The following is a 22,330-nucleotide window of genomic DNA, read 5'->3' as shown; positions in this document are numbered from 1 at the left end:
AATTTATAGTTTTATCAACTGGAGCTTTGGCTTTTTTCGTGGCGCTGTGCATTATGGTTAATCTCGTAAAATAATAAAAACTCAAGGAATTATATATTGATTGTGAAAATGCATTTCCACGGGATAACATAGCCAGGACACAGGATTGGTTATCAATAAGATTTATTTAGATTGAATCGGTTGGGGCTTTTCCCGAGCAACTGATCAGCCTGGCCGAGAACAGGCCGCGCAGCTGTGTCCGAAACAAAGATGGCGGCCTGCGTGCTCCGACGGGGTTTGCTGTCATCAGTGGCAAAGTACAATAAGAAACACACAATCAGAGTTTTAAGTTTTGAATACAGTAGCAAACACGAAGTAAACAAATTTCGGTTACCATGCTCAACTTGTAGTTTGTTTAGTACGCAGCAGGCACGATTCCTGTCGTCAAGGTAAGACTTGTGTGCTTGAGTAACATGTTTGTGTAGTGGACGTATACTTTTTCTGGTCAGTAACAGTCGCCAGAAACAACAGAAATGTTACGCGGAAGCTGGGGAAGACTCCCCTGATGTAGAATTTGTACGGAGATCGGCTGAAATATGCCCCTAGAAGCCGTTAGGAAACTACTTGCAGATTTGGGCAGCCAAGGTCAGTTCATTGCTCTACTATAGTGTGTATTCGCGGTGATCTGTCCAGCAAGCTGCACGGTTTCGTGATCTCCAGGGTCGGGAATGTATTTCCTCGGCAGATCTACTAAGAATGAGCTTTGCCCCTTCTACGCCGTGTTTAGAATTATGCGGTTCTACCGGTAACCGATTGCAGCTTGGTGCAGGCTTTCCAGTTTTTTACCATGTGGCGATGAGTTACGAAATGCCTTGATTTTATTCTGGAACACCGTAGTTTGCTATTTTGTTCCGGTAAAGCAAACGATTCCTAATTATTTCCTTTATTTGGGCAAAATATATTAATTAATTAATGCAATGTATTTTATACAGTAATTTCTTTCCTGATTGCTAAACTGATCTTTGATAAAGAACGTTCACTTATTGTTGTTCCAGTCCGTTTAAACTGGGTTGAAAAGTTAGACTTTCCTGTATCACTGTTGTACAAATAAATGAGAAGCTTCCACTTTTAAGATGAAACTTTCCCGATGAGGTCCTTTGCGACTAAGCTAGGTGTCTCTAGAGACAAACCTAAACGTTTTCGCTACAGGTTTCAATGATGAAAACTCTTGCAAACTTAGTGGATCCTTTGTCCTGTAGTTCTGCTTTTGTTGGTTTTTAATGCCCTATAACTTTTACCAAGTCTACATATTATTTATGTGCTTAACTATTGGGACATTCACTGTATGGAGTATTTGCTTGTAAAGTCTTCTGAGATACTTAACATTTTTTTTAAATTGAATGTCTAGAGTGGCCTCTAGAGCTCCTGTCAAGTGTGTCTTATAGATAAGGACTGAATAGCCAGTTTCTGAAAGCCTGAAACTTTAAGTGTGCTCAGCTAAACAGATTGTTTGTTAATTCATTTTGAACAAGAATCAGAATAAAGCCACCTTTTTTAATTTAACAAAGAATTTGCTTTATTGATAGATCACTTACAAATACTCCTGTTTTAATCATCTCGGTCCTTTTGTAATGGTATAATAATAACAATAATAAACTTTATTTTATATAGCGTTTTTAAAGGTGGCTTCTCAAAGTGCTTTACAGAATGACAACAATAAATAAAAAGAATACACAAGATGAAACACAATTACAATACACAGGGGAGACTGTGGATGGTGGTACATAAGTAAAGTAGGAGCAGAGGGGTAAAGAATGGAACCAGTTAAGTGAAGGTTCTTCTAAAGAAGAAGGTTTTGAGTCTGGGCTTGAAGGAGTTTAGAGAAGGTGACTCTTTGATATCATTGGGGAGTTCCAGAGCTTGGGGGCATAACAGGAGAAGGCCCTGTAACCCATAGAGGGTAGAAGGACTTGGGGGACAGTTAGGAGACCAGAATTAGAAGAGCAAAGGTTGCAAGGTGTGAAGTAGGGCGATAATAGTTACTGAGGTGCCAGGCCACGCAGAGCCTTATAGGTGAGCATGAGGATTTTAAAGTCCACACGGAATTTGACAGGAAGCCAGTGCAAGGACTCTAGGATGGGAGTAATGTAATCACTTGCACTAGACCTGGCCAGGATTCTGGCTGCTGTATTTTGAACATGCTGCAGTTTGTTCAATGTAGATTTAGGTATCCCAGCGAGTAGAGCATTGCAGTAGTCAAAGGAGTGGAGTCAATTTGATGTGCCCATGTTTGCTGTGTAAATGGTACATGATGCAAATTGACATCTTTAAAGCGGAGGAATGTGCCATCGCTTGTAACCCTCTTTTGTAAAATGTGACAGAATCATGTCAGTGATGTCAGGAAGCAATAACTGAGATTAATGATTAGACAACGGTTTGATCACACATGATCTGGTGTTGCATTAAGATGAGCACAGTATTCAGCAAAACCCAGAGACACATGTGCATATAAGGATCAAACTGAAGTGTTTTTCTGCTGTACCTTCTGGTGTACTTCTGGTGGATGTTTATGATTGATCCAGGAATGCTTATTAATTATCTTTCAGGCTCAAGAGCTGTTTGTTTATTGTTGACTAATTGAACTTTGCTTGACAGAAACCGACCAGAGGGCAAAGTTTTAGAGACAGTGGGAGTGTTTGAGGCGCCAAAGCAGCATGGCAAATATGAGACAGGCCAGGTAAGAACACCCGGGTTTCCACTGCCTGACTCAGTTCAGTACATCTGTCATGGTTCCCAGGAGGCTCAGCTATTGGAGAGCTTTGCCTGGAGTGCAGCCAGAGAACTCAGTGCTGTTTTGGACAGCTAACTGAGTTCTGTAAGCATTTTTATAGTCCTCAGGAGTGCATTTCTAGTGTTTTTGCAGTAGATAAAATCTCAGCACCTGAGCTCACACCCCCTTTGTGTTCTGCTATTCTGTCTCTGTTTGAGAGCTTCAATGTTTTACTGTCTGTCTGTCTTGCAGTTATTTCTACACAGTGTGTTTGGGTACAGAGGGATAGTGCTGTTCCCCTGGCATGCCAGGCTGTATGATCGGGATGTGACTCCACCAGCCACAGAAAGGTATCCATAGCTTTTTCTATTTCCCTGCAAAATATTAGGTAATTTACTATGTATTCCTTAATTTCCAAGTAAAACAACAAGGTAAAATGTTGCTTATATAGGCCTTTCCCAGTCAGTAGAAAATTCTCACTGCTTTAATTTTTGCTGTGGTAGCCATAGTTCTCATAGAAATTGTATTTGCGGTTGTGATGAGTGCTGCTCTCCCTGCCAGGATGTGATCCCGGCTGCTTGCAGCCTCCAAGCATGCACAGCTCCCTCTGTAGACAGCTGCTAACTGCGCCACACTTGAAGTCTGGCTCCTCTGTTGCAGCAGGGTTTACAATGTCTCGATTTCAGAAGGGGGTGACACCACATTAGTAGCTCTCTGCCAGCACGGAGTCCTGTGACACACCTCCCTTCTGCTTCTCGGGGACTTGCTGCAAGATTACAGAAGGGACATGCTTACTCAAGGAGTCCCGTTGGTGTTGCATGACTGAAGGCAGTACAGTCATTTTAAAAACCAGACTTAATTCATAAGGATTATCTATTAGTTGAACCCAGCCCACCTCATGTATGGACCATGAACAGTATTGAATATTCAGAGTACATTTACGTATGCCTTACTTTTCCAATTTTGATGTTTTAAAGCAAACCAGAAACCCCAGGCAATCATGGTTCAAAGGAAGTCAAAGGCAAGACGCACACCTACTACCAGGTTCTGATAGACACCAGGGACTGTCCTCACATAGTAAGTACCTTTTTCACAACTCCTCTGGCTCTCGTCTAACCCACACACTTAAGTTAGTAACATTATACTTCAAAGGTTAAAATCTGTTCTCCATACTTTAAGTAGCTCTGACCCAATCGTACTATTGACACTTTCATTAACTCTAGACTGAACCAAACTAGAACCATCCACTTTAAATATATTGTTACATAGTATCTATCTATCCTCACACTTTTTTTATTTCTCCAAAACTGTTTTTATTATCACATCAAACACAGTTGCCTTTAGGTATTTCATCCGCAAAATATTTTCACCAGGACAAAATGGTACAGGTAATCTTCATTTGAAGGTATTTTGGGCCCCTTGATTAAACAAAAAGTTTTCAACAAAATAATAGAACAGGCCACAAAAGCATGTGATTGGAGAAATTATTGCAATTAGATCTCTTAACTGCATCACCTGTATGGTAGCTTGGACAGTATATGGCATCCAGGGCTCAATGCATCTTGAGTCAAGAACATATATAACCACTTGTTCAAGATCTACTCAAATCGTATGTATTACTTCTAGCGGAGGCCATATTCATCAACTAGCCTGTGACTTTTACAGTAGACACCTGGTTGATGATAACTTTAAGAAATTGCTTTTGGATGTCATGTTTTGTGATGACCAGTGTATATACTGTATATGTTTGGATGTTTCTCTTGTATAGTATGTTTATGTAGTTTACTCTAATCCTAAACTGAACCCATTCCTATTTTAGTTACTATAAATTCCAACTGTAACTTGCTCAAATCTCACCCTAAACCCAACTTTAACAGTTAGGTTAATCCTCAGTCTAGCCCAACACCTGCAGAAGCCTTCATCCAAAAGGTCTGACCTTTATTAGACACGTACTGAAGATGTTGCAGACATTTTGAATGTCTTTTTTTCCCATTTTCTCCAGTCGCAGAGATCTCAGACTGAAGCGGTGACGTTTCTTGCCAACCATGATGACAGCAGGGCTCTCTATGCCATTCCAGGTACTCTGGCCTCTGCAGGAGGAAGGGGTGGGTGGTGGGAGGATGGGCTTGTTTGCTGAATCCATTTTGTTCTCTTAAAATTGATAACATTTTAGAAGAGAAAACATTGTGTATGCTACAAACAGAAGTGTTGTTAATGTTTCAATTCCACTTTTAAAATGGCAGTGAAAATTTGTGATTTGTTTCAGAATATTTTTTTACTGCAATATAAAGATTTTGATTTGAGTATTATGTATACACTGAGATAATTCATGGAAGGTGGTTAGTCTGAGTAACGACTGGTGTAAATTGCGGACCATGCAGTCATTAGCCTGTATTAAGGGACATGTTAGGATGCAAACATTTCTAACTCTTGTGAAACAGATGCCAATTTCTGTTCTTCTGCCATACAAAGGCCCAGGAGAGTTTTCTCTTATTCTTTTAATGTTGTACATATTATTTTGCTTCTGTAAGTAAACCTACACTATGGCAAAAATCTTGACTCGATTTTCTTATGTTAGCCTTATTACTGTGCGTTTACCTTTCCTCTCTGTTTCTACAGGTCTAGACTACGTGAGTCACGAGGACATTCTGCCTTATAGCTCTACAGACCAGATTCCCATTCAGCATGAACTGTTTGAGCGCTTCCTCATGTACAACCCCTCTAAATGTAATGTACTGCAGTGAATTGCCTGCAGATGTTTCATATTTGCTTTCTACTACTCTACAGATTTCTTGGAAGTGAATTAGTTAAACACTTTGCACATTATAAAAAAGCAGGAACAACTGGTTACAAGTTATTCTCTTGTTATAGCCATATTAGGTTACAATAAAGAGGTACTTTAAGTAGCGGTCTGAGGCACTAGAGGATTCTAGTTAAGGTTTTGCTTAGAACTCATTAGGACCCGTGTTAAGCCCTGTATTCCAAACATTGTTTAATTTGAGCTCAATCATCCTACTGTAACTGGGATTTCCAGTGGCAATTTGTCCATTGCCATTACAGTTTAATTTCTTTTCAGCATCCAGTATAAAAGTGATCTATCTCTCAGCTTGCAGAATCATCAGTGAGACTCATTGCTCCTCTTGTTGGTGCTAATTGACATGCACTGTTGTGCTTAGTCAGATGCCTAGCGGTTCTGACAGGTGGGCATGTCAAAGGAGTGTAAAGGGCCTCTCATTCTCCCTGTGTAGTGCAAAGGGGCAGTAGTTGATGAGCCAACTTTGTTTCCTGCTCGTAAGTGAGTAAGTATTAATTAAAAAATAAATCAAAATAGAAAGGTATACATTCATTTCAAGAGTAACCTTTTAAATTTACTTATGATGGTATTTATTTATTGACATAACATTGAATCCAACTTCCACTGCAAATGTATTAGCTTTACTTATGGTATCCAGCATCACGGTGTGAATCCTGTAACTCATGAAAGAAACAAGGCGTCCTGATTCACCATTAGCTGAAATCATCACCAGTGACTGACTGTGTGATAATAATGAGTTCCAGGCTGCTCATGTGGCCCCCTCCTTGTTGAACAGCCCCACCTTTCATCGCAAGAGACACGCTGCGTGCCTGGCAGGAGAAGAATCATCCGTGGCTGGAGCTGTCGGACGTCCATCGAGAGACAACTGAGAACATCCGTGTCACTGTCATCCCCTTCTACATGGGCATGAGGGTAAGGGCATTCATCGTTTCTGCTGTGACAGACTCTCCTAGCAAAGAGAGCTGTTCCAGCCTGCTCTTCGTACTTCATTGTCCAGAGTTACCAGTGTCCTGTGCTGAGAGCAGAAGGGAAGTCCTGAGCCACGAGTTTTCTGCTTCATTTCGGCTCGGGGAAAAAGCTTTGATAAGTAATCTAACAGCAGCTTCCGTTTGACCTAAATGTATTGGTTAGGTGAATTGGTAGTGTATACCAAACAAACCCTCTCTTTTTATCCAACTTGAAACTTTAGGCATTCATATGTTCTTACATTTTTCTGTGGAAACAGCTGTAAAGTTAAGGCTTAGCTCTAAGAATTATTTAGTGCTAATTACTTTGCTTTTTTTTCTCAGGAAGCTCAGAATTCACATGTATATTGGGTGAGTGCCTTTTTCTTTTCCAGAGATCTCCGTATCCATACTTCTGTTTGTCACCTTTGTTATTGCATTTTTTGTCAGTATATTGCCAGTATATTGCTGTACAGTTGCATCTGGGCCTTCTGAGTGTACGTCCTGTAGCTGTACCCTAACCTGTGCAGAAGTGTGTTTTAGGAGCATGTTTTTTAAACACTTTAGAGAAATAGTGAAATGCTGCGTGTCTTTCCATTTAGAAATTTAGGTAATCTTAATTTCATTTATAAAATTAAATAATAACTGAAGCTATGTTAACTAACGTGTCCATGTTGTCAAGAAAAGCAAGCACTCAAGCTAAAATAATAAAAGACTAGTTTTTCTATCTTCTACATACAGATTTTTATTAAAGGTAAAATGAATTATTTTAAAATGCCCAACAATAACCATGTTTCTTCTTGATCTGGTTTCATAAATGACTCTGAAATCGGATCACAGCTAGAGAGAATAGGTCATAGGCCTACACAAATGTTCAATTAAGCAAATAGTCTCTCTTCCCTTATCTGTCTCAAGAGCCAGCTCCTCCTGAATGCATTCCCCATCATCTTAAACAAAACCTCTCAAAGCCTGCCCTGATTAATTTTAATTTCTCTCCCTCTGTGGACATCTCCATCACTTTTCCTATTAACTTCAAGACCACCCTCTCCCCACTGCTTCTCTGTCAGATACTTGACCCCTCTCTCCTCCTCCCAACACATTCCACCTCTGGTATGTTTCTGCCTCTCGCTCTTGAGCAGCATTTGCAGAATCTGCTGCTCTACACAGCTCCTGTTCTAGACTCTGCTAATCCCCCACCTGGCTGTAGTAATTCCCCCGCGGCCTGCTTCCCCATTTCACTGCTTGTACTCTCACCATTCTTGTCTTCCTCGCTTTTCTCTTGCTATTTTCCATTTCTATTGCTGTATACATCCAGTTTAAACCCCAAATCTTACCTGTTCTCTCTGCCACTCCGCTCCTGCCTGTTTTTAGTCTCATCACTCCTGAAATCCCATCGTGCCCTTTTTACCCTTCTTCCTCTAAAACATCTATACATCCTCTTCACTTTCCCACTTAACGAATCTCGTTCATTTTTTCCGCTTACCTCTTCATGGTGGAATAGAACTACCAACAAAAACAAGAACTGCTCAGAGGCTTTGCTGGATGCAGTGGGCTCTGTTTCTGCATTGGCTCTGAGTTTGCCGAGTTCTGTGTCTGGAGCTCAGTCTCACCTGTGTGTGTTGCCCCCTTGACCTGCAGTGGCGATACTGTATCCGCTTGGAAAACCTGGGGAATGAAGTGGTCCAGCTGAGGGAGAGACACTGGAGGATATTCAGCCTGTCTGGGACCCTGGAGACTGTGAGGGGTCGAGGGGTTGTAGGAAGGGTTAGTATGAACTGTTGTTCTTCATTTTTATCCGTTTAGGAAATGCATATATATACACACACAAACACGAGCAGGTTATTGTTCAAATTTACATTTAGCTCAGATGCACTCCTTTATGCTCAGCATGTTAGAGAAATTAGTATTAGGCTCCTTCCTTAGTGATACAAAAAGACATCCTAGATACTTTAGACGACACAGAGGACTAGATAGGACACATTTATTTGTGCTATTGTTTGTGGTTCTCAAAACTAGTCCTGTGGGACCCCTCTATCTCCTGGTTTGGTACCTGTAATTAATCTGCTTATTTTTTAGACTTTACTTTCTACACCTCCGGTCTGGGATTCAACAGTTTACATTAACTTCAGAATACAGCATTTTTTACATTTTCCCTTCAACTTGCTAATTAAGAATTTGCTCCCTTGTTTTTGACTAAAGCTCTTGACAAGTGATCAGTTGTGATGAACAGACACAAGTGGGAATGAGAGTGCATTAGCCCCTCCTACAGGCAAAGGACCTTCTGCTTAAATCAAATTAGTCACATTTCTTCTAAAACACCTGATTGAAGCCAGTTGTGACATTCACAAATTAGTGCAGAGTTTATATCACTTCAACATCAATCAATGTCATACCCTAAATAGTTGAAAACAAATTATAAATATGGAATATTTATTTTTTCTCAAATCTTAAATCGAATTTAATTGGCATTCCATTAAAAACTTAGAGCAAACACCCCGAGGAGCAGAGGGTCCTACAGGATTGGAACTAGAAACCACTGTGTTATGAGGTTGTTGAATTGATTGAAGTACCTCAATCAAGGAAGGATTTTTAGGAAGAAATTAATTTGACTTTCTCTAAACTCAGCAATTCATGGTACTATGTCAAAAAACACTTTACATTATTCTTTCAAAATATATGTACTCAAGAAAATCATTTTTTTCCCTTGATAAATCATTTGAGGACATTAACTCGGCATAAAATGGCAGCTTCTGAAAACAATAAAATAACGCACTTTTAAAGTGTTGTATTATTTAAAAGTTGTGTTTTGTATCCTCGTATATGCTGATTCCTGGATGAAGGTGTTTGCTGAAGCAATTGAGACTCCAATGTCAATGTTGGCAGATGGAGTGGTGTTGCCTCGGCTCTGGAACAATCAGAGGAGCTGTTAGAGTGGTGGATGAAACTAGAAGCTTGTGTTCTGACCGTGCAAGAAGAAAGCTGAATGTGTCATTTTACTTCTTGTTTTCTTAAGGAACCAGTATTGTCCAAAGATCAGCCAGCATTTCAGTACAGCAGCCATGTCTCCTTGCAGGCTCCCAGTGGCCACATGTGGTAAGAATCACTGTCATTGTCACACAGACTTTTGAAACGATCCTGACTGAAAATTATTCAGTGCCGATCCATATTTCCTTTTGAAAAAAGGACTAATCTTATTTAGCAGCATACTTGATGTAATATAGCAGATACTCCCTCAGGGAATCTCATTAAAAAGTACCGTGTATATTTATGATGAACTAATGTGAAATGTGGATTGTTTGCCAAGAGTCAAGCATCAGGCCTTTATTGATCACACACTGGTTTGGCTTTCAGCTCAGAGGCTAAGGAGTCTGACTTTAGAGACTAAAGACTGACTGGTATCCCCCACGTGATAGTACACAGTAGGCTGAGTGCCAATAAGGTGTGGTTTGGATTGGTAAGACACGGCTGTCTGGGCTTTCTGGCAAGCAGTAGCTCCTGTGACTTGCTAAGCACCTTTAGGGTTGCAGTGATGCTACATTTGTTGCTGCCTCTCCTGTCAGGTACTTTTGAGCTTGCAGAATATCAAATAAAGAAGGTCAGGCAGGTGCACCAGAGTTCTCATTCCTTATGCAGTCTTGAATAGGTACCTTGGTGACCTGCACTGCTCATTTAAGAGGAGTTACATGATATCCTTTTGGTATTCATGATGCAAAATGTTTTGATATATAGTTGCATACAAAAGAATTGGCAAATTCCCTTTAAATCAGTTTTGTTCAGCAAAGGATTTTGTTTCATGTTTTGTAAAATTCTACTTCTCCAGTGAATTGCATGGAAATCTGATTCATCTTAGGGTGTAGGGTAAAATAACCAATTTCACACAGGGGTTGCTAATACCTAAAGTTTTACTGCAATATACTGTACCTGTGTACTTACTGAATTTGTAAATAAAAAATGGTGCCACAGTTATTGTTGGTAACTGTTTGGAAGCCTTTATAACTTGTGAATACTTAATGTTTGTTGCCATTTACAATTTCATCTACATACCCCTCTTATTAATTAGCTGATTAATCCTTTCGGAATTGGCGAAGAATTTCCTGATTTTCTGCATTACATTAAAATTCATTGCAGTTGTGAAATTTGCTAGCAGATCTGTAGTGGTGAGAATAATAAGAGCATGAAGATAAAACAAGGGAACAGAGGCTAGCTAGCTGAAGGACTGATATGTGTGCTGGAACAATCGTGAAGTGGGTGATCAGTGCTTTCTATCAGCTCTGTGTTTCCTTTACAAACATACTTGTGACATGGCAATTAAGAGTGAATAATGTGTGGTAATTAATGATTTTCAAATGTATTGACTCAAATTTAAAAGGGATATCATCCATCAATTATCTGAAGGATGCTTTTTCCTGAGAAAATTTGCAGCAACCTGTACCCTCTTAAAGCTGCATTGTGTGATCAAAATGAACAATCTGGAAACCTTGGCTGAACTCTAAAGATCAGTAGGACAGTTAGAATCAATGAGTGATTTCTGTTCTGTTCATCTTAATTATTTCTCTAGAAAAGGACAGTTTGTTTGACTTTTTAAAGATTCCTGTTGCACCACTGTTTGGATGCTCTACCCTAAATGAGCGGTTTCATATTGCAGTTGAGACCAGCCAGGCATCCCTGGGCCAGGGATGACTGGGTAGTGCATAGATCTGGGATTTGACATCCTGCTGTTTTCTACCACAGTCAAGTTATTGATATATGTAATATTACAGATGTTTTCACTTAAAATACACTGTACTGAATCATCTACATGCCCCACCATGTAGAAACGATGGCAGACATGGTTTACTGCAACTGTGTCCGAAAGGGCATTAAGAGATGCTTCATAAACATTTTGAACTAGTGTTGTCCTTTGTAATTGTAATGAATGTCAGTATACACAGTTCTCATTATCAAGTGTAGTGCTGGTTTGCTTATGGTGAGTTGTCTATAACTACTCAAATGATCCTCAAAGGTGGTCCTCCTGTATTACAGGAAAAACAGCCCAACAGTCTATTTATGTGATGGCCTCTTAAGGTTTTGAGCATGACAATTTCACATTGACTGATGCTTGAGGAACTCGTCGATCTATTCTTTCAATCAGGATAGAATAAAGGGGTTAGATGTGTATAATAACTTCTGGGAAGTGGTGAACATGCTGGGACCAGACTGAATCAGGAGACTGTAAACACTTCAGTTGTACTGGCGAGCTTCTGGACATTTTTACAGTTAAAATAGAATAATATTAAAAAAATTTAAGAAACATCCAATATATCCATGATATCTAAAGGTGTGAAATCCAGATGTCTTTCAGAAATGGTTGATTCTCAAATTAAAATGTTTGAATCTAAGGTAATGTATGTACATGAATTGAAAACCTGGTTAATCTTGATCAAAGGGGACACAACTATCTATAGTAAGCTGTGTAAATGATGTTCTGAAGGGAATTAATTTTAAGTTGGTCACTCTTCCTGATGGACATCGGTGAAGTAGACTGGTGTAGTTGGCAATTAGTTAAATATGCAAACCCAAATTAAGCAAGGGACTTGTAAAGCCATTGTAATATAAGGCTTGTGAAGAAGTAATACTGATAGCAATACTACTACTAATGTATTTTTATTATTATATAAAGACACTTACATTTATATAGATACTTTTATATTTTCTGGAGACTCCACTCAAAGTGCTTAACAGGTAATAGCATCCCAGTCAGGTGATTCAGCCCCAACCTTTGGGCTCCTTCCAAAGTGGCCAAAAAAAAAAGTCACCTACAAACCACTAAATGAGAAAGATTGATGGTTAATTAACTTATCCTTTTGTATGGATTTCTTCTGTCTTTTCATTCGTGATTTATTTTGTTGAAGTTAACCTGTTGAGGTAAAGTTTTTGTTTTGAGCGTGAAATGAAGAAATCAGCCTTCTTTGCCTTCCATTCTAGAGACGGCACACAGGAGTCAGAAAAGAGGTCAGGAGGTCCTATCCATGATTTCAGATAAATGCAAATTCAACACATTTTATGGTTCTTGCACTGTATGTAAATCAAAGCTAACATTTTTTAAACAGTCTGAGGTTCTCAAGGCTTCTTCATTCTGATTTTTGTAAGCACATGCTGTTAAAATAAAGGCTTTTAAAATTCAGTTAAAACACTTAAGATGGTCGTGCTTCATCTTACTCAGTTGTGAACTGGGCTGACTTTGTGCTCACCTGGCACAGGTGTGTTGTGCTTAGTGAACACAGCGGCACCAGACACAGGCCTCTGATGGTGCCTGTTGTGTCTCTCGCTCCCACAGGGGTTCGTATCGCTTCGAGAGGGCCAACGGCACCTTCTTTGATGTCCGCATCCCACCATTTTCTCTCGAAAGCAAGAAAGATGATTCGCCCAATGGCTTCCTGCCGGGGCCATTTGCAACTTTAGCCTGAGTCCAACAGCTGGCACGGCTGCCTCAGAAGTGCTGCTCTGGGCTATGTGTTGAGGGTGGGGTGGTAAGGCACCTCAGCAACACCTTGCTCACAGTTGAACGTTTTTTTCATTATACACTGCCATGAAGATCCTGCTTAAAACCGATCGTCAGTGCTCAGTCACAGAGTGAAAAACAAAGGCATTTTTAAGTTGAACAGCTCAGCTTTTTTGCTGTGCCTAAGGCGGTTTCTTCTTCCTAATTTAACTTGAGTGTTGGCACCTTCCAGTCTGCAGTAATTTGTAATCAAGAGAATATACTGTACATCAGGATCAAGTATTTGATCCTGAAGAATATTGATAGTTGTTAAAAAAAGACATTCTACACTTAATAGTACATTTTTAAATTATTTTAAACTTGTAATTTGTTGTGGTCTTGTGGTTTTTGAAGTCTATAGTACCACTTATTCCATCTGAAGAGGAGAACACTGAGGAATAAGACCTTGCAAGAATATGATCCTATTCCATGGATTAATCACAACATAATTCTCAGTACAACCCAAGCTCACTCTTGTCTATCTGTTCAGCGCAGAGGCATTTGGGACAGCTATCCCCGTTAATATTAAACATCAAAATTTATATTTTTTCTGTTTTTATATAAAGCAAGTAATCAATTAATTGTAATATAATTTCTTAAATGGCATGTGCTCTTTTGAAATGTAGTATTTAATCAATTTAAAATCTAAGACCATCATACAATTATCCTATATGAATAGAAAAAAAAGTGCATTGTGTGAAGTATCATATTCACTGTAAGTGAAGTGGCTAAGTGACTAAGAGAACTGGAAGTCTTTGGTTCTGCCACTCCTGGAATAGTCTAGAAATATTTCAGTCCTGGTTGATCATCTCCCAGTACATTTTGGGAGACTATTAATGTAACACATCGACCCTGTTAAAGGGTAAGTGCAACGCTATTTTATATTTCGGGGTTAGAAAGAATCTGCATTGGTGTGAGCATTTCATACTACACTTAAAGTAAATGTACACAGTAACTGGCACAACCTCCAATTTATATCACAAAATAGAAGACATTCGCAGGTATGCGGAGAGACATGTTTTGCTATTCAGAACGTGGCACCAAGATTTTCAGTGATGTGAAGCAGTCCTATTGTATTGCAAACAGGCAGACTTGAGGGCACATCTCTTTTAAGTCTAACAGAAATATTGCTTTCGACTTCAAGATGGTTTTGCTGACAAGTACTACTTAATTATCTCAGCATGCAGATCACATTGGAACATTTCTGCGGTGAAATGGCTGCACAACCTGTACTTATTCACTTGCACATTGTATTACATTAGTCATTATGGAGACTAATAAGCAGGAAGGGCTGCATCATGTCGCAATTTGTGAGAACTCAAAAGTGAGTTTGTGACAACATGGCAACTTGCAGTACTTTCACAAAGTTCACGATTTTGTTCTTCAATTTAAATTTGTACAATTTTTCTATAACGTCACTGAATTTATTTTGTTGCTGAGATTTAATAAGTGGTCTGAGAAATTGGGACTGCAGTTCCCCTTTAAGAGATGCTTGACGAAAGAAATGCTTTTGTGTCTAATCTACGAGAATAACATGAACAACCTCAAGTTTAAGTATTCCCTAATCTGTGAATGCGCTTGCAGACTTTGTGAATGTAGATAACTGTACATAAACTAAGTATGAAAGGCTTAATGAATACCATGTAAAAATAACTAATATTATTACAAGAAAAAGTGTAGTTGTTAAAAATGAAAATATATATTGTTTGTGATGGGGAAATTTAATTTATCTACTTGCCCTTTTGACTTCTTGCAAAGGCAGATCTTTCTAGTGATCTTAATATTTATTTGGTTGATACTCTAAATTATCTATAGTAATGTACTAAGCTCAAAGGTACAACGGCAGTGCCATCTATGATTTGTACACACGGCCTTCCAGTCCCCGGCTCTACCCACTACACCCATTACTTTCAGCGCTAATGTAGCCACTGAAGACTGTAGGGAATTAAAACATATAGATGGAGGTTTGTCTTTAAACAGTTCAAGCTTTCTAAGACTGCCATGAGGGAAACAAGATATCCTCATGCATTATCTAAATTCTAAAAGTATATTTAGTGCATTAAACAGTTTTCTTCCTCTTAGTTCTCATGCCACAAAAAGTGTAACCTATTGGTTTAAGCTTTATCTTTTTATGTTATTTGCTCTATGAAATTGCTTCAGTCATTTAAGATAAGTACAATTTCTTGTATTAGGAATTAGTCTTTTTTCGCATACCCGAACTTGCTCTCCCTGAGACACAGGGAGAGAAGCTTGAGGTCAGAGCGCAAGGTCAGCCATTTATACGACGCCCCTGGAACAGTTGGGGTTAAGGGCCTTGCTCAGGAGCCCAACCGCATTTGTTTTAAATGCGATATTGAGCCTTTCTGTACTTTATGAGCCTTGGCTTTGCTGCAGCAGTGATCGGTGTGTCTGGTCAAAGCAGCAGAATGTCACAGTGCTACTTGGCAGAAAACTGTTTATAGCTCTGGACATTGGCTTCATACTGGTGCTGCTTCTTCACTTGTAATCTGTGTAGACAGTTACTGGCCAGGATATTATAAACACAGCAAATAATGAGTTTGCCATCTGTAAGCAGAAAGAGCAGCTTCAGCAGGACATGGCTCATGTGCCACAAGGGTCTAAAATGTTTGCAGTCTAGCTCTATCCCCATTTTTCCTGCAGAGTTGGCGTCGGTTGACGTTGCAATGAGGGTAAAGTGTGGGGTTGAACTGCAAGTTCCACCTGTTTGCGGGACTGAGATCTGAGGATCAGCTCAGGTCATAATACTCTTTTAAACACAATTCGGTTTTGTAAATCTCTTTACAAAACTTGATGCTTTATCTTTCACAGCAGTGGGATCTCAAACTCTCCAGTCTAGGACAAGCTGTTCCTTACACCTGTGACCCCTTCTTTGAACTGTTTTATTCTTCTGTTAAGCACTTTTGAATGGTTATCTTTGCTGTTCTCATTTTTAAGGACGTTTTAACGAACAGACATGATGTTACTGAACACAGCTTGGTGTTGGGTGGTGGGGGGGATAACGGTGAGATGGCAAAGTGTAAAGCAGCAGGTACTGTGGCTGTCCACCAGGGTACCACAAGCTAAAATTAACAACCTAAAATTTCAGTTTGCTGCTGAAAAGCCCCCCGGCAGACTCCCATTACACTTATGTATCTTCTATGAGCATGCAGTATGTCATTTTTGTTTTTTCAATCAGCTCTAAAGTCTTTCTATTTTAGTTGCTTTTTAAATTTTAAACTCCTAATAATATTTTCACAATCAATTAATTACTTATCAAATTTCAGACACATGAGACCAAGGCTGGAGAGGGGATTTGGATAAAAATTACATGTTATACTGTTGAGAAAGTACTAGAAACCAATTGAACCTCTGATAGGAGAAATGGTGAAGGTTTTATGACTGAATATGTTAAGGGTAAAAGCAAGCTGAAAACTGGAATAAATAGACTGTTTTGGAATATCTTACTATTGATAAACTGTACACAGGAAAGTAGTCTTCCTTCTTATCAGCAAGTCCTTTTCTTTTGGCCCTGAAAGTGGAGTGAAAGTAGATTTTATTGAAGTACTAGTTAAATGAGAGAACATTTTCTCCTAATCTTTTTCTTGTATTGAATTGTTCCTGTTTTTCTATTTTTACCCATTTTAGATCTTGGTTTAATTCATGTTCCAAAATGTAATAGTTTTAACTGTAAATTTAAAAAGTGTGTTTTTTCTAAACCTAAGTCTCCAAGAATAGATTCATTTGCATTGACAATGGTAAAGAAAATATTTAAGTTAACTTGGTTAACATGCTCAGTGTCTAAAGCTCTGCACTTTCTTTGCTAAACTCATAGATATCTGTTTTGTTGAAGAGTGGACTTAATGTGTGATGATTGATGAAAATGGCTCATAGATTTAACCCATTACCCACCAGTTTTGAAGGGTTCATACAGTATCTCCATGCTGGCCTATGGCTGACTCTGTAACCAATAAACACAAAAACTGAGGAACTGCATCTAATCAGCTTCTCTTCTGATCTTTATTTTTCTTAGTGAGATGTCCTCTCTAATGTTGCACTATTAATATTATAACCAGGTTATTTTTGATGGGTAAGAACATGTGCAAAAAATGTAAGTCTCTGTATTCTCAGGAATGAATTAAGATCTCTTGTATTGGTTACTGACAAGTGTTTGGAAGTCAGTGGAGCAGCCCTTTTATGTGAACTACAACTCCTTTATGCTTCCCTGTTATTGACATAGTCTTGTCATTACAAATTCATACACAGCTTGCCCAGCCAATTCTGTTGGTTTTTATGAAAATGTCAGTTGAATTAAAATTTTTCCGTTGCAAGAGTGGGATGGGAACAGAAAAATAAAAAATCCTCAAACACAGTATCCACAAGTAATGGGCGTGAACCAAAAGATACACCAGATTTGAAACATTTGAGATATGCTCATAAGAAAAGTGGTTGATCTTAATATTAAATGTTTTATGATGTAGGCTTTTAATAGCTGTTTAAATAATATAAATATCATCGTACATTTTTTTTCACAAGCCATGTTCATAACCACCATTGGTCATCGAATAAAGATATATTCTCTCCGAGACTTAGACCATACAGGGATCAAATCCAAGTCACTGATGGTATCTGAGTGTTATTAAAATGGACTGTGTCACTCTTGTCTTCTCTTGCAAGCAGTGACATACACACAAGTGTGAGCATGAAATCTTGATAATCCCTCTTTTCCTACAGGGGCACTTTTCGCATTGAGAGGACAGATGGCTCTCATTTTGATGTGCGTATACCCCCCTTTTCCCTGGAGAGCAACAAAGATGACAAAGCGCCCCCTGCTGGGTACAGCTGGTAGAGAACCACAAGACAAGAAAGCATAGAATCATAATAGTAATGCCAAACAAGTTTTATTTTTTCATATTTTGTTTCTCAAAGTTTCAGTATAAGTAAGTAATTTCATAACTTATGCTTAAGGGTTAGTGTGGTAATCAAAGCATTTACAATAGTAATGCTAACCAACACATTTCCTTGTTGCTGCCTTTTGTTTGGCATGTTTTAGATTTTAGTTTCTTGTAGAAGTGTTCAAAGGCTGTAGAGGGTGTATTGTTGTTGTTCAACACAGTCTGCTGTGTTCCTGAGTGATATAACCCTCAGCACAGTGCAGAGTATTCTACCCCTGTACACACAAAAAACAACCCTCTCTTAAATGCATTGTATTTCAAACATTGTAATATTGTATTCTTAAGTGAGAATAGTGAAATAGAAAAGGTTGTTTCTGGATTGGAGGGTTGAAATGCTGTGGACAGTGTACTGGGTTACATCATTTGAGAATGAGGTGAAAGCTGCCTCATGCAAAGTGAATGTCCTCTCTGACTCCAGATGTTTTAAAAATCCTTCATCTTTGAAAAGATGTGAACAAACGTTTTCTTAAATAATATTACTGTCATAAGGAATGTAGTTAGTGTTAATATTTGAGGTTATATGATGTATTGCTTGGTAACCTTTAATAGATACATTATTTATTTCATCATGCTTTAGTTCGGGATGGACTGAGGAATAAAGTAGGTGATCATAGATGACTATTCTGCCAACACTGGAGTCTTAACATCTAAGGGTAGTAGTGTAGTACAGGAGAAAGAGGTGAATTAGTCTCATTTGCAATATTCTCTTACTAATAAAAACTTATTTCTACATATTTAAAAGCTAAGGCAATACATTGATCTACTGATAATTCCAAATTAGTTCAAGGTTTACATCCTGGAGATTTATATTTGAGCTCTTTCACTGACCTCATTTTGAATCATTAGCCATGTGATGGAGAACATCTATTTGAGCTGCTGTGTAACTAAAGTAATTTAGTCTAATTGTTTCAATGTAATCTACAGAACCATGTGTACTGCCATATTGTTTTTAATCATTGTATGAATGTTATAATTATTCAATCCATTGCTTTAGTTATGGCCTCAGAGTTGTTACTTGGAAGTGTTCTATTGCAGTAAATGAAAGGGAAAATGAGAATGTTTCAGGGTAAGATACAAGTTCCTGTGTATAGCCTATGGCACTTCTCTTTAGCGTGTTTAAAATGCTGTGCACAATTAAGATGATGTGCACATAAAAGATGTTGGCTGTAAAAAGGACATTTCTCCTAGAACTATTGAGCAGGACCATTGCTGGTTCTCTTTGTAAGAAAGTGTTGGACGTCTGAAATACACAGGCTGTGCTGTTCTGATTTCACAGGCTAGTAATGTTTGTAGGGGCAAAGTATAAGTTACAATCTTCACTGTTCATACTTCCAGCTTCTGAAAGAGGTTACTTATGGGCCTGTTTAAATGTGTGATTTAGCCGAAACTGAATGTTTACAATGCCTATATTTGAATTCAGGGTGTTATGTACAAGTTTTTTAAGAAGGAAAGAAAAATAAAAAGCATGTCACATTTGTAACAAAATGCCCTGGAGTTGTTTTTATTGATATTTTTACATCGAGCTATGTCCTTCACCAGTGCAGTTTTTTAAACTAAACAGATGTAGTTAAATAACTGTGATTAGAGTTTACGGTTTAGATACTCAGTCCCTTGAGTCAAGACTTTGTAAAAGTACCTTTTGGGCCAACTACAGCTTTGAGCTTCTTGGGTATGTCTGTATCAGCTTTAGTATGGATTTGGGGATTTTTACTAATTTGTCCTTGCAGATGTGCTCAACTTCTGTCAAGCTGAATGGAGAACATCAGTAAACCACAAGCATCAAGCCCTTTTACAGGTTCTCAGTGGGACTCTGGCTGGGCAACTCATTGAATTCTCCTTGCTTTGAAGAATCTCCAGTGTCACTTTGTATACTTGGGTGTTTATTCTCCTGTTGGAACATAATGGGGCGAAGATTGTAGGATCTTTTGTTGACTGATCCCATTAAGGAAGAGGGGAGAAGAAGAAATAAGAGAAGAGAGAGGAGTCTGGAGAAGTTCATGATCATCCAAACCAAACCTGACTGGAGCTGAGTATTTGAATCTTGTTAGAGAGAGCATGCTATTCTGTTAGAATATTCAAGTTCTATTAGAGAACTTGGGTTTCCTGGGTAAAACATACCTCAGAAACATCTTTCCTACTAAGGGTTCATTTTTATGGATAGGGATATAGGCTCCCATTTATTTTGTGGCGTCCAGGGTGCAGATAGAGATTTAATTGCAAGTTGCATTGTATTTAGTTAGAAGGCAGCTTATCTCTTATGTGGCCTCTGTAGGCATTAGGAGTTTAATACGTAGTAGCCATCTGGGGTTTCCTGGGTGACCAGCATGTTAGGCCTCTAAAATGCCTTGTTTGTAAATACTGTACATAGAGTAACTTGTTTGTTTTGTCATTGAAATAAATATTTGTTTAACCAAGTGTGCCTGGATTATTACTCCTCTTAACAAAGTTGTGCCAGAGAATAAAGAATTCATGATTATATGAATCGCTCGGGTATATTCTAGTGAATCATTTACAAGTTGGGGGTTATGAACATTTGTTGAATAAACCACTCGGTCAAATCCTGATTTTTCACTGTTTTCGTAACCCCCCCCACTGGGCATATGGGTCCCCTGCATGCACTGGGTACGACGGGTAAGATACATGTGCAAGATAAAGCCTGGGGGCGGTGAAGATATATTCAGTTTTATCATGATTAGCATGAAAGACATTAAAAAGTGTTAATTTAATGCAGGATTTTTTTTCAATGCTGCTGAAGTTTAATTTGCCCTTCTGGGAAAAACTCCATTCATGAAACTGGAGAAGATGTGCATATGATTTGTGACTAACAAAAACAGTGAGTACTGGTAACACATCTCAAAGATTCTCTAATTCCTTTCAGTTACAATGAACTTGTAGACCTCTTTCTGTGGTACACAGGCAGGCAGTGACTGGTTAACAGATGTGGAGATAAAATCAATAAAAAAATTGTATTTTGTCATACAAAAAAAAAAGACAATTCACACTACATTTGTGGATTTTGGAGTCTTATTCCCAGTATATTGATGGAGGGAGAATTTCTGTGTAGAATCGTATGTCTTCTGTTTATTTTTTGAGTCCTTTAACTGTTTCTCAAGATAAATAAGCCCAGTAAGTCACCGCTTCAGGAAGGACACCATTGCCGATGAAATGCTGATGGTGTAAGCAAGCAAAAGGGAAGAACCCTTCTAAAACACAGGGGCCATCAGGAGGGCAGAAACTCCTATATTGGGTAGGATCTGTGGAGCCGTGATGCCCCTGAGGCAGAGCCCTTGTCCTCCCTCGACAGCAAACCGCTCCAGTGACAGACAGCTGGAGCAGCTACCTGCTGTCGTGGGACCTCCTGCAGACTGGGAATGGGTAAGGGGATTTGACAGGGATGCATCACAAGCCCATTCCTCTTCCCACTGCTTACACTCTGTACTGACCCTCTTTGCCTGCACTGCTACTATAAAATGTCCACTCTCGAAGGAATAAAATTGATGAACTTCTGCTTACAGAACATACAAACTGATTGGAATTACAGCGAATGTTCCACGCTATGTCTGTTTGAAACATGGTTTGATAACTCCTTTACAGACTCGACTGTCTCCCCACCAGGTTTTACAGTGCACGAAGCATACAGGTCAGTCAACTTATCCTGTAAATCTAAGCATTTGTTTTATGATAAATCAGCAGTTGTGTAACAACTTTTCAATATTACACCAGTTTTGCTCCCCAGATCTTGAGTGTATTTCCATTAAATGCAGCCTGGTTTATTTACCTAGAGAATTTGCTTCAATCGTGCTAACTGGTGTTTACATTCCACCTCAAACGCTATGCTAGCAGAGCTATATGTGAACTAGCACAACATATTGCTACTATAGAAAGGTCTAATCCAGCCTGTGCAGTTATAGCCTACTTTAACCACGCTAACCTGCCACATTACAAAAGGCAAGTTAACTGCCCGACCATAGCTGATAGAGTTCTAGATCACTGCTACTGCACATTGGATCCCGTTTATCATAAAGCACCGCTTGGAAACTCAGATCACACAATAATTTTGCTTACTCCGATTTATAAACAAAATTAAAAAAATAAATCAAATCAAAAGTTAAATCAGTCAAGGTCTGGTGCCCAGAAGCAATAGAAAGCCTGGGAGGGTGTTTTAAATGTACAGCTTGGAATTTATTTAGCTCTGCTTGTGCCTCTTTGGATGAATACACTGATACTGTTACATTCTATATAAGTTTCTGTGAAGAGGTATGCATTCCTACAAAAACTTTCAAGACATACAGTAACAAGAAGCCATGGTTCTTAATGCCGTTGGAAGCATAAGGCTTTCATCAAGGGTGA

At 38.8% G+C, this 22,330-nt stretch overlaps 1 protein-coding gene across 3 annotated transcripts; it reads left to right on the top strand.

The window, feature by feature from the left end:
* The first annotated feature begins 81 nt into the window (after positions 1-81).
* poldip2 (polymerase (DNA-directed), delta interacting protein 2) lies at positions 82-19,465 on the top strand. 3 transcript variants are annotated; one of them, XM_088906963.1, is made up of 11 exons: positions 82-428; positions 2,635-2,716; positions 3,002-3,099; positions 3,727-3,826; positions 4,752-4,827; positions 5,369-5,476; positions 6,340-6,476; positions 6,854-6,880; positions 8,147-8,272; positions 9,522-9,601; positions 17,760-19,465. In XM_088906963.1, the coding sequence occupies exons 1-11, from the start codon at positions 250-252 to the stop codon at positions 17,872-17,874; spliced, it is 1,128 nt and encodes a 375-aa protein (XP_088763089.1). In that variant the 5' UTR covers positions 82-249; the 3' UTR covers positions 17,875-19,465. The 3 variants fall into 3 exon arrangements, with proteins under 3 accessions (XP_088763089.1, XP_088763088.1, XP_088763090.1); XM_088906962.1 differs by lacking the exon at positions 17,760-19,465 and adding an exon at positions 12,825-17,021 and having other exon boundaries at positions 89-428; XM_088906964.1 differs by lacking the exon at positions 17,760-19,465 and adding an exon at positions 12,473-12,522 and having other exon boundaries at positions 89-428.
* The last annotated feature ends 2,865 nt before the right edge of the window (positions 19,466-22,330 follow it).

The sequence above is a fragment of the Atractosteus spatula genome, chromosome 27 (assembly GCF_055471065.1).
Source record: "Atractosteus spatula isolate fAtrSpa1 chromosome 27, fAtrSpa1.hap1, whole genome shotgun sequence".
In the NCBI taxonomy this organism is placed as follows: Eukaryota; Metazoa; Chordata; class Actinopteri; order Semionotiformes; family Lepisosteidae; genus Atractosteus; species Atractosteus spatula.
The sequence above is the reverse complement of the archived record's forward strand: the minus strand, read 5'-3'. Positions and strand labels throughout refer to the sequence as shown.